This window comes from Ranitomeya variabilis, chromosome 4 (genome assembly GCF_051348905.1).
Source record: "Ranitomeya variabilis isolate aRanVar5 chromosome 4, aRanVar5.hap1, whole genome shotgun sequence".
In the NCBI taxonomy this organism is placed as follows: Eukaryota; Metazoa; Chordata; class Amphibia; order Anura; family Dendrobatidae; genus Ranitomeya; species Ranitomeya variabilis.
The window spans coordinates 670,133,918-670,150,025 of record NC_135235.1 but is presented as its reverse complement, the minus strand read 5'-3'; the positions used below and the strand labels follow the sequence as shown (position 1 = coordinate 670,150,025).

The 16,108-nt window shown below is 46.4% G+C and overlaps 1 protein-coding gene across 1 annotated transcript in view; it reads right to left on the bottom strand.

The window, feature by feature from the left end:
• LOC143766273 (uncharacterized) overlaps positions 1–1,649 on the bottom strand; it is a 30,291-nt gene extending 28,642 nt beyond the window's left edge. The window contains exon 1 of the mRNA XM_077253819.1: positions 1,511–1,649. Coding sequence (XP_077109934.1) covers positions 1,511–1,537 — 27 coding nt within the window. The 5' untranslated portion in view covers positions 1,538–1,649. The remainder of the gene's footprint in view (positions 1–1,510) is intronic.
• Positions 1,650–16,108: the final 14,459 nt, after the last annotated feature.

Here is a 16,108-nt window from a genome sequence, read left to right as displayed (position 1 = left end):
TATGAAGACCTATGGGGTGCATTATACTATGGCAAGTGAATTGTACTACATGGATAACTATGGCGGTGCATTATGCTATATGGAGCACTATGAGGAGTGTATTATACTATATGGAGGACTGAGGAGTGTACTATACTATACGGAGGACTGAGAAGTGTACTATACTATATGGAGGACTGAGGAGTGTATTATACTATATGGAGGAATGAGGAGTGTATTATACTATATGGAGGACTGAGGAGTGTAGTATACTATATGGAGGACTGAGGAGTGTAGTATACTATATGGAGGACTGTGGTGAACATTATAATATATGGAGTGTATTATACTATACAAACAAAATGCTGACTATTCATCAAGTTGTATGCATACAGGTGCTGCTCACAAAATTAGAATATCATCAAAGTTAATTTATTTCAGTTCCTCAATACAAAAAAATGAAACTCCATATTATATAGTCATTATAAACAGAGTGATCTATTTCATGTGTTTATTTCTGTTAATGTAGATGATTATGGCCTACAGCCAATGAAAACCCAAAAGTATTCTATAATGCTGATTTGCCTCTAATATTACAGGTACTGATACCCTGAGACCTGTGGACCTTAGCTCACCAGAGTTAGCCATCTGCTAAATCACAGGATCTACATGTCACCTACTCCAAGAGTGACACAGTGCAGAAACGCCACTATCAGGACTTATTTTCCAGAACACACACGTGGACTAGTAAGTGACCAATCATTACTATATATTAGGTCGGACTCGGAGTCCCACTTGCGAGAGCCTCGCATCACTTCACCCTGCTCAGCCGCCCGTTCTTTGGACAGGAATGTGCAGCTGCAGAGAAATACGGACGTTTCGGGTGATGCAATGCAAGGCTCGCACATCGCTCTCGAATATAAGTGGTTGACTTATATATATATATATATATAAAACCCCTCTGCTGTATGGTATTGTAGAATTTACAATAGCTATCACTCATGTAAGAAGTGAAATCTTTGGCATTGTACTATACCTATATTTCTCTGCTGTATCTGTGCATCATGTCGTAGTATGTGTTAAGGGGGGGGGGGGGGCACAGACTCTTTCGCCTGTGGCCCTCAAAAACCTGGAGCCGGCCCTGATCACTGTTATCTGTGAGGCGGCTTTGTATTCTTTGCTAGAGCACCATAATACACGTCTCGTGGTCTGGGCCACTAATCGTTTTTGACCCCCGCACAAAATGCAAAAAAGTGATCAAAGACAAAAAAAAAAACTAGAAATAAAGCCGCAAACATAAGAAAAAGGTAACGATAAACCTTGTGGGAAAATATCTGCCAGACACCCGAGACTGCAGAGCCCGATCTCAGGGTCTCCGGGTCACAGGTCAGAGCCCAGCGACCAGCAACTGGGGGAGAACGTGTGTATTCAGGGGGAAAACATAAAGGCCATTTATTATATGGGGAGGAAAAATGGCCGAGTGTGACCAGCGGCTGATCCTGATAGAGAATAACGGGGCTCCAGCACCTACCTCCACCTGCAGAGCCGCACTCCACATATATGGCTGTTCTGTGCACACAGGACCTGTGATGAGGTCACAGGAGGGGAGGAGTCAGGGGTCACATGATCAGGGGCCTCAGTGTATGCAGGACTCTGCTGTGCTGGTTGTCATGGTGCTGGATGAGGGCAGGGCCGTATTTAGAGTTTCTGCTGCCCTAGGCACTTTTAGTTCTGCCTCCCCCATTGGTGAGTATGACACTATCGGCAGTGACTTTGCCATAAATCGCTGATGCAGTTTTTCCGCATCTGCCGCGTAACAGATCACTTACAGCAACACTGCGTTCGGCCTCATTCATTTCCTATGGGACTTGCGGACATGTGCGGCACTTGCGGTTTTGCTGCGATCCGGTAAATGCGGTACTTACAGCAATGGAAAAAAACACTGCTAGAAGTGTTTTTTGTATCACCGCAAGTGCAAAACCGCAAGTGCCGCACATGTCCGCAAGTAGCCATCACTACCTGTCCCTGCACCTTGCTAGCTCATCCCTAACCATCCCTCTCTGACCTAAAACTACACTATAAAGCTTTAGGAAAACAATTTATTACCTGACATATTCCTATGATAATGAGGCTCCAGGCTACGGCGTAGACTAGGACGGGCAGTCTCCGGATCTCCATTCTCTCTGTGCACACCCTCAGTCGCCGCCTCACTGCCTGTGCACAGACCTCCCTCCACCAGACCCGGTAATCACCGCTCGCAGTAGCATACAGGCAGAGGTGTATCTAGGGTTTCTGGCACCAGGGGCAAGAATTCATTTTGGTGCGCTCCCCCCACAGGACATATGCGATCTGCACACTTAGTCATGTACCGACGAGCTCCTCTCCCTAATGCTCTCAATGTTCAGTGAAAAACAGAGAAGCAGAAGAGAATCTCGTCACAGGACCATGAGTATGAAAATCGCATATGAGTGAAGTGTCCATGTGACGCCTACTGGAACCTGCAGAGCTGAATCCTGACATCGCAGCTTCTGAATTCTCACAACTAATGCACTGCACACTTTTAGGATTCTCCTTTGCCGGTGGTCAGTCATGTCAGCACAAGCATGCGATTTGTATACTTCTGACCACATTCCGACTAGACGTGCCCGGCCTCGCTCAGTTCATTATCATTGAGTAAGGCCACACATGTCTAGTCAGCACGTGACCGCATGTATGTAAATCGCCAGCACAAGAGAATCCTGACAGCGTGCAGTGCGCACTGTGAGAAGTCAGAAGTCTGCAGTCACAAAGAATGACTGCAGACTCATCACAAACCTGGACATCCCCTTTAATGCTCCTAACATAAATAAAAACATGAAAGTTAGTCAGTATCACAAATAACATTTACATCCAGGTACCTGATAGATGACGTCGCCTCTGGAACCGTTCTTCTTTTCTTCATCTTGTCCAGATCCCATGATTAGTTTTCTCATCCACAGCCGTCTCTGCAGACTTCCATCTTCTCCGCTCTTTTGCAGAAAATCTCCACATGATGCCCTTAAAGATACAAGTGTCTTTATAATGCTCCTGAATAAAAAAAATTGCCCCTCACTATATTGTCTGTAAAAAATATGACCCCCACATTGTCCCTCTTATGGTACATGCTCTTCACACTCCTTCACCTCTCCTTTCCATACTGGCCCCCTCTTCACACTGTCCTCACACTGTGTTCCCCTATAGGGCTCAGTATTTTTACTGTACTCTCTCATCACACTCCCCCTCCTTGGTATACTGTCCCCTCCTGGCTGTGCCCACACGCTGTCCCTCCATGCTACGCCCCCACTACTCAGTTTCTATTTTATGCCCACTCACTTTTCTGCCCCCATACTGTCTCCGCACACTATTCCCCTCCCTCCTCATACTGTCTCCTCTCACATTCCCCCTGTTCACCATCCTGTCTCCTCATATATTTACCCCCTCACTTTCTATATTGCCTGCTCACCTGACTCTCCATACTTTGTCTGCACACATCCCATCACCCTCACTTCCCGTACTCTGTCCACATCCATTTTTCACATTGCTACTTATACTGTGTCCACACACATTCCCTCGTTTGCTCCCCATACTGTCTGCACCCATCCCCCCATTTTGTTTCCCCATATATGCCCCCCCCATTCCCCCATACTGTTTCCTCATACATGCCCCCCATTCCCCAGTACTGTTTCCTCATACATGTCCCCCATCCTCCCATCCTGTATGCATGGCTCGGCTCCCCCATCTTGTATGCATGACTAGGCTCCCCCATCCTTCCATCTTGTATGCATGGCTCGGCTCCCCCATCCTCCCATCTTGTATGCATGGCTCGGCTCCCCCATCCTCCCATCTTGTATGCATGGCTCGGCTCCCCCATTCTCCCACCCTGTATGCATGGCTCCCCCATCCTCCTACCCTGTGTGCACGGCTCCCCCATCTTCCCACCCTGTGTGCAAGGATCCCCCATCCTCCCACCCTGTGTGCACGGCTCCCCCATCCTCCCACCCTGTGTGCACGACTCCCCCATCCTCCCACCCTGTGTGCACGGCTCTCCCATCCTCCCACCCTGTGTGCACGGCTCCCCAATCCCCCCACCCTGTGTGCACGGCTCCCCCATCCTCCCACCCTGGGTGCACAGCTCCCCCATCCTCCCATCCTGTGTGCACGGCTCCCCCATCCTCCTCCCGTGTGCACGGCTCCCCCATCTTCCCACCCTGTGTGCAAGGATCCCCCATCCTCCCACCCTGTGTGCACGGCTCCCCCATCCTCCCACCCTGTGTGCACGACTCCCCCATCCCCCCACCCTGTGTGCACGGCTCTCCCATCCTCCCACCCTGTGTGCACGGCTCCCCAATCCCCCCACCCTGTGTGCACGGCTCCCCCATCCTCCCACCCTGGGTGCACAGCTCCCCCATCCTCCCATCCTGTGTGCACGGCTCCCCCATCCTCCTCCCCTGTCATACCTCTCACCGCACGGCGAAGAACTTCCCGGCATCTCTGCAGCGTCTTCCTTCCTGTATGAGCGGTCGCTTGACCCCGGACTTTATTAAAAAAAAAACAAAACCTTGCTCACGTGCGCCCCCCCGCATTCTGCCACCCTAGGCACGTGCCCTCAAGTGCCTGTGGGGTCAGGGGGCATTTACAGTGTGGATGTAGCAGAGCCGTGTGTGTGCGCAAGGTGTATGGAGCGGAGCCGCATGTGTACGGAGCAGAGCCATGTGTGTACAGAGCAGAGCCATGTGTGTATGGAGTGTATGGAGTGGAGCCTTGTATGAGGTGAGCGGAGCAGACTGTGTATGAGGTGTACGGAGCGTAACCGTTCGTGTACAGAAAGTACGCAGCAGAGCCGATTGTATACAGAGCGTATGTAGCGGAGCCGTGTGTGTTCAGAGTGTATGTAGCGGAGCCGTGTGTACAGAGCATATGTAGCAGAGCCGTGTGTGTACGGAGCATATGTAGCGGAGCCACGTGTATCTGTCCCTCCCATTACTTTGCTATAATTGCTGTCCCTCCTGTGTCTTCTCCATGAGACAAAGGAAATACAATCCCACCTCGTCCCCCCAATCTCTGTGCGGCCCCTCATCTGCTCATCAGCTTCCTACAATGTAGAGAACCACAGAAGCTGCAGGTCCTGGAGCAGCCGGACAGGAGATGGTGGGCAACGATGGCCAGAGGGAGCGCTCATAATGTTAGGTTACTGTAACTGCATCAGCATGCACATTGCGCAGATAAAGTAACATTCTGCGGCAGAGCAGGGAGAATCGATCTCCCTGTTATGCCACCCGGCCACTATGGTGCCACTGAGGAGGTGGGGGGGCCCAGTGCCAGCAGTAGGCCCTCCTGCCCATCATCGCAGGTTCAGCTGTATTGGCTAGATGCCGATACAGCTGTCAGAATTGATGAGAGAAGGAGCGTTACACTCCCTCTCCCATCATCCCCCTGTCAGCGTCTGACGTCACTGACGCAGACACTGACAGCGGGAGTGATGACATCACTGCTCGGCGCCTGTGGTCCAGAGGTGTGCGGGCGCTCAGAGCAATGCAGGAACCAGGAGAAAGAAAAGTGAGTATATATTTTTTTTAGAGGCTGCCTATGCAGGTGGATTATGTTATACAGGCTGCCTATTGGGGGGCTGCATTATGATATAGAGGCTGCCTATGAGGGGGGCTTCATTATGTTATACAGGCTGCCTATGGGGGGATCTGCATTATGTTATCGAGGCTGCTGCCTATAGGGCTGCATTATGTTATAGGGGCTGCCTATGGGGGGGCTGTATTATGCTACAGAGGCTGCCTATGGGGGTCTGCATTATATTATAGAGTCTACTGCCTATGGGGAGTGCATTATGTTATAGAGGATGCCTATGGGGGTCTGCATTATGTTTTAGAGGCTGCTGCCTATGGGAAGTGCATTATACTGTAGTCTGCTTATGGGGGGCTGCATTATGCTATAGACGCTGCCTATGGGGGCTGCATTATGCTATGGAGGCTGCCTATGGGGCTGCATTATGTTATAGAGTCTGCCTATGGGGGTGCATTATATTAGGGGCTGCATTACACTATAGAGTCTGCCTATGTGGGGTGCATTATTCTACTCCTACCATATATTTCTGTTAATGTACATTATGTGTTGTCTGTTGATCAGCTATTTAATTGTCATTATGGTTTATGACATCATCACATTATTGTAGCGAATTTTCTGTCCTGAAAGTGTCAACTCCTCAGTACATGCAACAAATCATCTCCATCCAGCTCTAATTTGGATTTATACTTAGTATGCTAGCGATCCGCACTTCATTGTCTACACAGATGTGGTGGCTGGAGACGGCACAATTGATACTATATGAGCACACATCGCGCATGCGCCAGCGCCCTGCATCTTACACACACCCATTTAGGCTATGTGCACACTTTGCGGATTCCACTGCTGATCCGCAGCGGATTTGACCGCTGCGGGTCCGCAGCAGTTTCCCATGAGTTTACAGTACAATGTAAATCTATGGGAATTGAAAACCTCAGTGCACATGCTGCGGAAAAAAACGCGCGGAAACGCAGCGGTTTACATTCCGCAGCATGTCAACTGTTTGTACAGATTCCACTGCGGGTTTCCACCTGCTCCAATAGGAAACTGCAGGTGAAAACACGCAGAGGAAACCGCACTAAAAACCGCGATAAATCCGCAGTATAAAACCGCAGCGGTTTTGCACTGCGGATTTATCAAATCTGCTGCGGAAAAATCCGCAGCAGAGTCCGCAACAGTGTTCACAATAGATTTAGAGCGATATGGCTCTCCTGCCCTCAGCGCGCACTGTGCATGCGCTGGTATCCCGCACCATATCCAATCATATGACCAGCCGGGGCTTTATACAGCGGGACCGGCTCATTCACTGCAGCTTCTCCCCTGCTAAGACACGGCTTGTGTCAGCTCTTTCCACTTAGCCACCAACTTAGGGTACCGTCACACAGTGCAATTTTGATCGCTACAGCGGCACGATTCGTGACGTTCCAGCGATGCATTTACGATATCGCTGTGTCTGACACGCTACTGCGATCCGGATCCCCGCTGAGAATCGTACGTCGTAGCAGATCGTTTGAAACTTTCTTTCGTCGTCTAGTGTCCCGCTGTGGCGGCATGATTGCATTGTGTGACACAGGTTGTATACGATGTGCGCACAGTAACCAACGGCTTCTACATCGCAAATACGTCATGAAATTATCGCTCCAGCGCCGTGTATTGCAACGTGTGACCGCAGTATACGACGCTGCATTATACTATATGGAGACCTATGGGGAGTGCATTATACTATATGGAGACCTATGGGGAGTGCATTATACTATATGGAGACCTATGGGGCGAGTATTATACTATATGGTGGCCTGTGGGGAGTGAGTGCATATACTATATGGAGACCTGTGGGGAGTGCATTATACTATATGGAGACCTATGGGAGTGCATTATTCCATATGGAGGCCTATGGGGAGTGCATTATACTATATTGAGGACTATATGGTGTATTATGCTATATGGAGGCTATCTAGGGGGCCATCATAAAGTGTGGAGATTACAGTGTTGGGGCCATTAGTTTGGGGGATATTAAGGGGCCAGTATATATACAGTGAGGGGGCATTATACTGTGTATAAGAGAACATCATACTGTGTAAGGGAGCTGTACAGGGGGAGACTCAGGACATTAGTAAATGTAAAGTGGGCACTTATTATAGGGGAACGCAGGTTACTGTGACTGTCAAAAGGGGCACACAGGGCATTACTTTCTAGGGGACAAAATGTGGGCGCTGTTTTCTAGGGCACTTGCACACAGCATTAGCAGCAGCGGCTCAGTATTGGGGTATGGGCAGGATGAAAAGTTTGTGCAGGTTAGAAATAGTCCCATTGGGGACAGTGCTGAAAATATGAGACATGAAAGGTGTGTTGTATTCTCTGCAGCTGAGTCCTGTCTGGAAGAAGTTGTCATGTCGGTCTGAGACAGATGGAAAAGTAAACGATAACATCAGAAAGAACGTCAGCGGTAAGACATTATCTGTAACTGTGCTGTTATCTCTTATATGCTCTGTAGGACTGGTATTTACCACTGACCATATGGCGGTAATATCAATGTTGTTTTTTATATAGAGATTATTTTCAGTAATAGCGCAGTCATCTGCTGAGGTTCTCCTCCACTATTAGGGTGTGTCACCCAGTTGTAATCAAGGTTACCTGGTTAGAAGCCCACTAAGAAGTTTCACCCCCCTGAACCAAAACCCTAGCTACTCCTCTGCCCCTCCCCCCAGTGTAACTGATCAGTGGGTAATAAGAGGGGTCAGACTGATTACAGTCGTCTATTGGAGCCTTCTGGTAAACAGCGTTTTCCGTTTCCCCCTCAGGTGCATTTATGGAGATTTTTGGGGTCACCACCCTAGAGCAAGCAACATAGAGGTGACCATGTAAAATCTGCCCCCAGATTCTTGCGACTCTTGTCAGTGATTGACCTTGTGCTTTGTTTCTGGTCATAGTAAATGCAAGTCGTATTGGGAACTGCAGACACCTATAATGGGGGATGTGTCGCTTGGTAATGAGGGGGGGATACACGGAATGGAAACATTTCCCCCTTAGTTTTCCATAAGAATAGTGGCCCCAATAACGTTGGGCTGAGACTCGAGCACACGACCTTGTGCTGTTCTACAATGTGCTAGGTGAAGGTTCCTCACTAACATTATCGGAGCTCCTATCCTTATAGTGAGCCCCTGCGGTGACATCCAGGAGACCCCAAAGAATTCAGGAACTCCAATGGGAACATTACAGCTTGTTCACTCTCTATGGCTGAAGCAATGCACATGTACAGGTGCTCCTCACTAAATTAGAATATCATTAAAAAGTTAATTAATTTCCGTTATTTAATACAAAAAGGGAAACTCATATAGAGTCATTACAAACAGAGTGATCTATTTCAGGTGTTTATTTTTGTTAATGTTGATGATTATGGCTTACAGCCAATGAAAACCCAAAAGTCATTATATCAGTAAAATAGGATACTTTATCACACTAGCTTGAAAAATGATTTTAAAATCCAAAATGTTGGTCTATGAAATGAAATGTGTGTTCAGTAAATGCACTCAATACTTGGTCAGGGTTCCTTTTGTCTTGATAAAACACAGTGGACCTACACCAGCAGATGACATGGCTCCCCAAACCATCACTGATTGTGGAAATTTCACACTAGACCTCCAGCAGCTTGGATTGTGGCCTCTCCACTCTTCGTCCAGACTCTGGGACCTTGATTCCCAAATGAAATGCAAAATGTACTTTCATCTGAAAACAACACCTTGGACCACTGAGCAACAGTCCAGTTTTTTCTCCTTGGCCCAGGTAAGAAGCTTCTGGCATTGTCTATTGGTCATGAGTGGCTTGACACAAGGAATGCGACACTTGTAGGCCATGTACAGTACTGGATGTTTCTGTGTGGTGGATCTAGAAGCAATGACTTCAGCAGCAGTCCACTCCTTGTGAATCTCCCCCAAATTTTTGAATGGCCTTTTCTTAACAGTCTTGTCAAGACTACATTTTCCTGGTTGCTTGCACATCTTTTTCTACCACACTTTAACCTTCCACTCAACTTTCCATTAACCCCTTAGTGACAGAGCCAATTTGGTCAATTTAAATATCTTGGGATATGGATCTTGACACCTGTTGCGGACTACATGCGTAAGAATCTGACTCCGATCTTAAGTATTCTTAAGGCAAAAGTGGATGCTTGGATTAAGTTGCATTTATCTGTGATAGGCAGGGTGAATCTCATCAAAATTATTCTGATGCCGAAAATCCTATATGTTCTTCATAATGCGCCAGTTTGGATACCACGCGGGAAATTTAAGCAGATTAACTCCCTGTTTAGAAGTTTAGTATGGGGGAGACGTCACCCATGGATCAGGCTGGAGACGCTTCAGCGACCCAAGGATGATGGGGGCTTGGCGTTGCCTAACCCTGAAGTAAATTTTTTTGCGGCCCAGAGTCAGCACTTGAAGGGCTGGGCATATGAGGGATCGTCCAGTGCGGTACAGCAACTGATGGAAAAAGTGACAAACAGAAGACCGGTGGTGCAGTGTCTAGAGGATGGATCCCTGGGGGCCTTGGGGAAATCGTATCCCACTATATTATTGATATGTAAGTTGTGGGGTAGACTGAAACACATACGTGGGATTAAGGGTCTGACCAGGTTCTCCCCGATTTGGCATAATAATAACTTACTAAGGGGTATTGTTTCTCCTTATGGAGAGTGACATACCATCTCTGGCTTGTCAAGGTAAGGAGGCTTATTTGCCGTACAATGCTCCTCTGGGAATTTAAATATGCAAATTGCCTCTTCTGAGAAAAAGAGGACTTAAACTCTACAGCGCCACCTATTGGAAGTAGCGATCCTACAAGTCACAATCAACCCTTTAACGAGTTGTGCATAATGACTTAGGATAAAAGCCAAATCAGTATCTCAATTCGCAGACACGGTGTTTCGGGCTGTTGGCCCTCGTCAGTGCGAAGCATGAGAACTGATTTGGCTAGGTGAGAGGCTCTGGACATGGGGTCTAAGGGGTATCGTTTCTCCTTATGGAGAGTGACATACCATCTCTGGCTTGTCAAGGTAAGGAGGCTTATTTGACAAGCCAGAGATGGTATGTCACTCTCCATAAGGAGAAACGATACCCCTTAGACCCCATGTCCAGAGCCTCTCACCTAGCCAAATCAGTTCTCATGCTTCGCACTGACGAGGGCCAACAGCCCGAAACACCGTGTCTGCGAATTGAGATACTGATTTGGCTTTTATCCTAAGTCATTATGCACGACTCGTTAAAGGGTTGATTGTGACTTGTAGGATCGCTACTTCCAATAGGTGGCGCTGTAGAGTTTAAGTCCTCTTGTTCTCAGAAGAGGCAATTTGCATATTTAAATTCCCAGAGGAGCATTGTACGGCAAATAAGCCTCCTTACCTTGACAAGCCAGAGATGGTATGTCACTCTCCATAAGGAGAAACGATACCCCTTAGACCCCATGTCCAGAGCCTCTCACCTAGCCAAATCAGTTCTCATGCTTCGCACTGACGAGGGCCAACAGCCCGAAACACCGTGTCTGCGAATTGAGATACTGATTTGGCTTTTATCCTAAGTCATTATGCACGACTCGTTAAAGGGTTGATTGTGACTTGTAGGATCGCTACTTCCAATAGGTGGCGCTGTAGAGTTTAAGTCCTCTTTTTCTCAGAAGAGGCAATTTGCATATTTAATAACTTACTGGAATTTATTGCACTGGGGGTATTACCAGAATGGCAGACCATGGGAATTCAATATGTGTATCAAATAATTGAGCGGGGGGGGGAGTTGAAATCCTTTTCCCGATTCCCGAGTTTGGTCTCGGACCTAAGGGGGAATATCAGTATTTGCGGTTGAGGCACGCATTTGGAGCTCAGAATAGGGACGGAAATGTCAGTATTCAAAGGGATATAGTGTTGGAATATGTGTGTGGTGAGGGGTCTACTAGGGGGGTTATTTCTACTCTTTATAAAGACTTGCTGCATACTTACCTTCTGGGATATCAGATCACGGCAAGAGCTAGGTGGGAGAGAGATGTAAGCCCAATGGAAAATGAAACTTGGGAATTGGTGTTGGAATGGGTCCCAAGGCTGTCACTGAGTGAGCCGTATAGGCTTTCACAGCTCTATGTGATACACAGAGTCTATAAATCTCCGGAGGTATTGTTTAAGGCAGGTTTGCGTGACGACTCTGAATGCCCAAGGTGTAGGTTCGCAGATGCTGACATATCTCATGTGATGTGGACATGTCCGAGACTGGCTGCTTTTTGGTTAGTGGTTTTGAGTCTAGTGGAAGGTGCGTACAAATGTACGGTGCCAAGAGACCCGTTGGTGTGCTTGCTGGGGTGCGTGGATGAGATTGGAGTGGATAACAACCTGAAGACAGCTATTGCCAGATTACTGTATATGGCTCGAAAGGTAATCGCGCAAAATTGGATTAAGGATGAGCCGCCTACAAGAAGGGAATTCCTTCAGTATGTAAAACAGGGCCTGATATTAGAAAAAGGGATTTATAAGAAAAGAGGGAAAATAGAAACCTTTGATAAATTGTGGTCTCCGTGGCTTGCCATGGGATAGGTTCACTATAAAAGAAGGGTACATAATATGAGGCATGCAGATTTACATGAGATGATAGTAACTTTATAGTCCTGATGGTTAAGTTATTAAAGGAGGTGGGCTGTCTGTTTGGGAGGGGGTGGATTAAGTTGGGAATGGGGGGGTTTGTTTTGGGGTGAAAACTCTGTATTGTAATATACGAATGTGATAAGTAAATTGTCATGTGATCCTAAATAAAAATTTATTTGAGTTAAAAAAAAAAAAGGTGTGCAAAACCATATTCAAGAAGTTTATTAACCCTTCAGGTGCTTCACGAGAACAAAAGCAATGTGGAAGGAAAAAAAATGAATATTTTACTTTTTTCACAAAAAATTTATTTTGGAACCAAACCTTTTTATTTTCACAAGGGTATCAGGAGAAAATGGGTCACACAATTTGTTGTGCAATTTCTCCTGAGTAGCCAATACCCCGTATGTGGAGGAAAGCCACTGTTTGGACGCATGGCAGGGCTCAGAAGGGAGGGAGCACCGTGTAGCTTCTTGAACGCAAAATTGTCTGGAATCAATGTTGGGCGCCATTTCGCATTTGGAGACCCCCTGATGTACCTAAACAGTGGAATCCATTTCTAACTTCAACCCTAACCCCAACACCCCTAACCCTAATCTCAACCATAACCCTAACCACAACCCCAACACACCTCTAACCCTAATCCCAGCCATAACCCTAACCACAAACCTAACCTCAACACAACCCTAACAACAATTCTTGCCCTAAGGGAAAAATGGAAACTTTTTTATTTATTTATTATTTTTACCTGATAAAGGGGGTTTGATTTACTACTTTTTTATTTTGATCACTGTGATAGACCCTATTACAGTGATCAAAATGAATCAATAGGAAAAATTTCCTATTGTTGCCAGGAGCCAGCCGGCAGATTGCGCACTACGCCTGCCATTTTTTCCCCAGAAGAAGACGCCGGGGGATGGCGGAGGGTCCAGGGACACCAGGTGGGCTCGGGAGACCCCATTTCTCTCTCCTCTGATGTGCTAGATCATATTAGACGATAGAGAAATTAAATGGGAAATCTGAATATAACCTATATCTCTGGCTATAAACTTATATCTTAGCGCCGTTAAAAAGGGGCTGAGTAATAAGTACCCTTAACTGCCACCAACGTTAAAAGACGTATCGGCGGCCGTTAAGGGGTTATTATGCTTGGATACAGAGCTCTGTGAACAGCCAGCTTCTTTAGCAATTACTTTTTGGGGCTTACCCTCTTTGTGGAGTGTGCTACTGACTGCCTTCTGGAGATCTGTGAAGTCAGCAGTCTTCCCCATGATTGTGGAGTCTACTGAAACTGACTAATGGACCTTTTTAAATGCTTAGGAAGCCTTTGCAGGTGTTTTTTGTTAAATATGCTAATTTACTGAGATATAGACTCTTGAGTCTTCATTGGCTGTAAGCCATAATCATCAACTTTAACAGAAATAAATACTTGACATAGATCACTCTGTTTGTAATGACTCTATATATGAGTTTCACTTTTTGTATTGAAAAACTGAAATAAATTAACTTTTTGATGATATTCTAATTTTGTGAGAAGCACCTGTAAATACCAAAAAACCTCACAGTCACGTTTGCGTATTGGTATTCTAGCTCCGTCATTTCAATTTTCATCAGATCAAAATGGTCATGATAATCATCCAGGTGAGAAACCATTAACCTTTTCATGACCAGACATATTTTCGGTTTTGCGTTTTCTGATACCGTTCTTCCCAGAGCCATAACCTATTTATATTTCCATCAATATGGCTATGTGAAGGCTTGTGTTTTGCGGGACCAGTTGTACTTTTGGAGGACACCATTGGTTTTAACATATCGCGTAGTGGAAAATGGGAAAAAAATTCCAAGTGCGGTGAAATTGCAAAAAAAAGTGTAATCCCACAGTTGATTTTTGTTTTGCTTTTCTACTAGGTTCACTAAATGCTAAAACTGACCGGCTATTATGATTATCAAGGTCATTATGAGTTCATAGACACCAAACATATATAGGTTCTTTTTTATCTGAGTGGTGAAAAAATTTCCAAACTTTGTTAAAAAAAATATTATAAATTGCGCCATTTTCCGATAGCCGTAGCGTCTCCATTTTTTGTAATCTCAGGCTGGGTGAGGGCTTATTTTTTGCACACCGAGCTGACGTTTTTAATTATACCATAATGGTGCAAATATGATCTTTTGATCGCCCGTTATTGCATTTTAATGCAATGTTGCAGCGACAAGAAAAAATGTAATTCTGAAGTTTTGACTTTTTCTCTCGCTACGCCGTTTGGCAATCAGGTTAAACCTTTATTTTATTAATAGATCAGGCGATTCTGAACACGGCAATACCAAATATGTGTATTTTTTTTTTATTGTTTTATTTTGAATGGGGCAAAAGGCAGCGATTTGAATTTTATATATTTTATATATTTTTAAAAACACTTTTTTTTTCCACTTTTGGCATGCTGCCATAATCTTCGCGGGAGACTAGAAGCTGCCATAACCTGATCGGCTGTGCTGCATACAGGCGATGATCAGATCGCCTGTATGTAGCAGAATACCTCAAATGCTATGAGCACCGACCACTGGGCGGCGCTCATAGCAATCCGGGAATGACAACCATAGAGGTCTCCAGGAGACCTTTGGTTGACATGCCAACCCTTCGGTGACCCGCGATCATGTGACGGGGGTCACCGATGGTCGGATTTCTGGCCCGATTGCCTTAAATGCATGATAAAAGCCGCTATTAGCGTTTGACAGTGGCATTTAACAGGTTAATAGCCGCGGGTGACATGTACCGGCACATGTCAGCTGTTCAAAACAGCTGACATGTGCAGGAATAGATGTGGGCTCAGCGCCGGAGCCCCTATCAAAGGGAGGGGTCCAACATCGGCGTACTATTACGTCCAATGTTGAAAAGGGGTTAAATAAATGTGTTCGTTAGGGTAAGTTGATAACTTATTTCCTCACTCCATTCCCACTGTCAAGGGGTTACCTGTTATGACCCCAGTGGACAGGGTCTCAGAGGAACGTGTAAGTCTGCAAGATACAAAAATCCAGCTCATAGGGCTGTGGTAACTGGGTTGACCAAATAGCTACTCCTAACGCCAACACTAGAAGTAGCCGGGGATCATGCCTACGGTGATCGCTAGATGACTCGCGCCAGCCGGAGAATCTGACTACCCCTAGGAGAAGAAAACAAAGACCTCTCTTGCCTCCAGAGAAAGGGACCCCAAAGCAAGATACAAGCCCCCCACAAATAATAACGGTGAGGTAAGAGGAAATGACAAACACAGAAATGAACCAGGTTCAGCAAAGAGAGGCCAGCTTACTAATAGCAGAATAAAGCAAGATAACTTATCTGGTCAACAAAAACCCTATAAAAATCCACGCTGGAGATTCAAGAACCCCCGAACCGTCTAACGGTCCGGGGGGAGAACACCAGCCCCCTAGAGCTTCCAGCAAAGGTCAGGATACAGATAGGAACAAGCTGGACAAAAATACCAAACAAAACAAAAGCAAAAAGCAAAGAAGCAGACTTAGCTTGAAAAACAGGAACCAGGATCAGAGGACAAGAGCACAACAGATTAGCTCTGATTTCAACGATGCCAGGCATTGAACTGAAGGTCCAGGGAGCTTATATAGCAAAGCCCCTGAACTAACGGCCCAGGTGAGGATATAGGAAAAGACAGACGCTCCAGAGTCAAATCACTAATGACCACTAGAGGGAGCAAAAAGCAAAATCACAACAGTACCCCCCCTTAGTGAGGGGTCACCGAACCCTCACCACGACCACCAGGGCGATCAGGATGAGCGGCGTGAAAGGCACGAACTAAATCGGCCGCATGAACATCAGAGGCGACCACCCAGGAATTATCTTCCTGACCATAGCCCTTCCACTTGACCAGGTACTGAAGCCTCCACCTGGAGAGACGAGAATCCAAGATC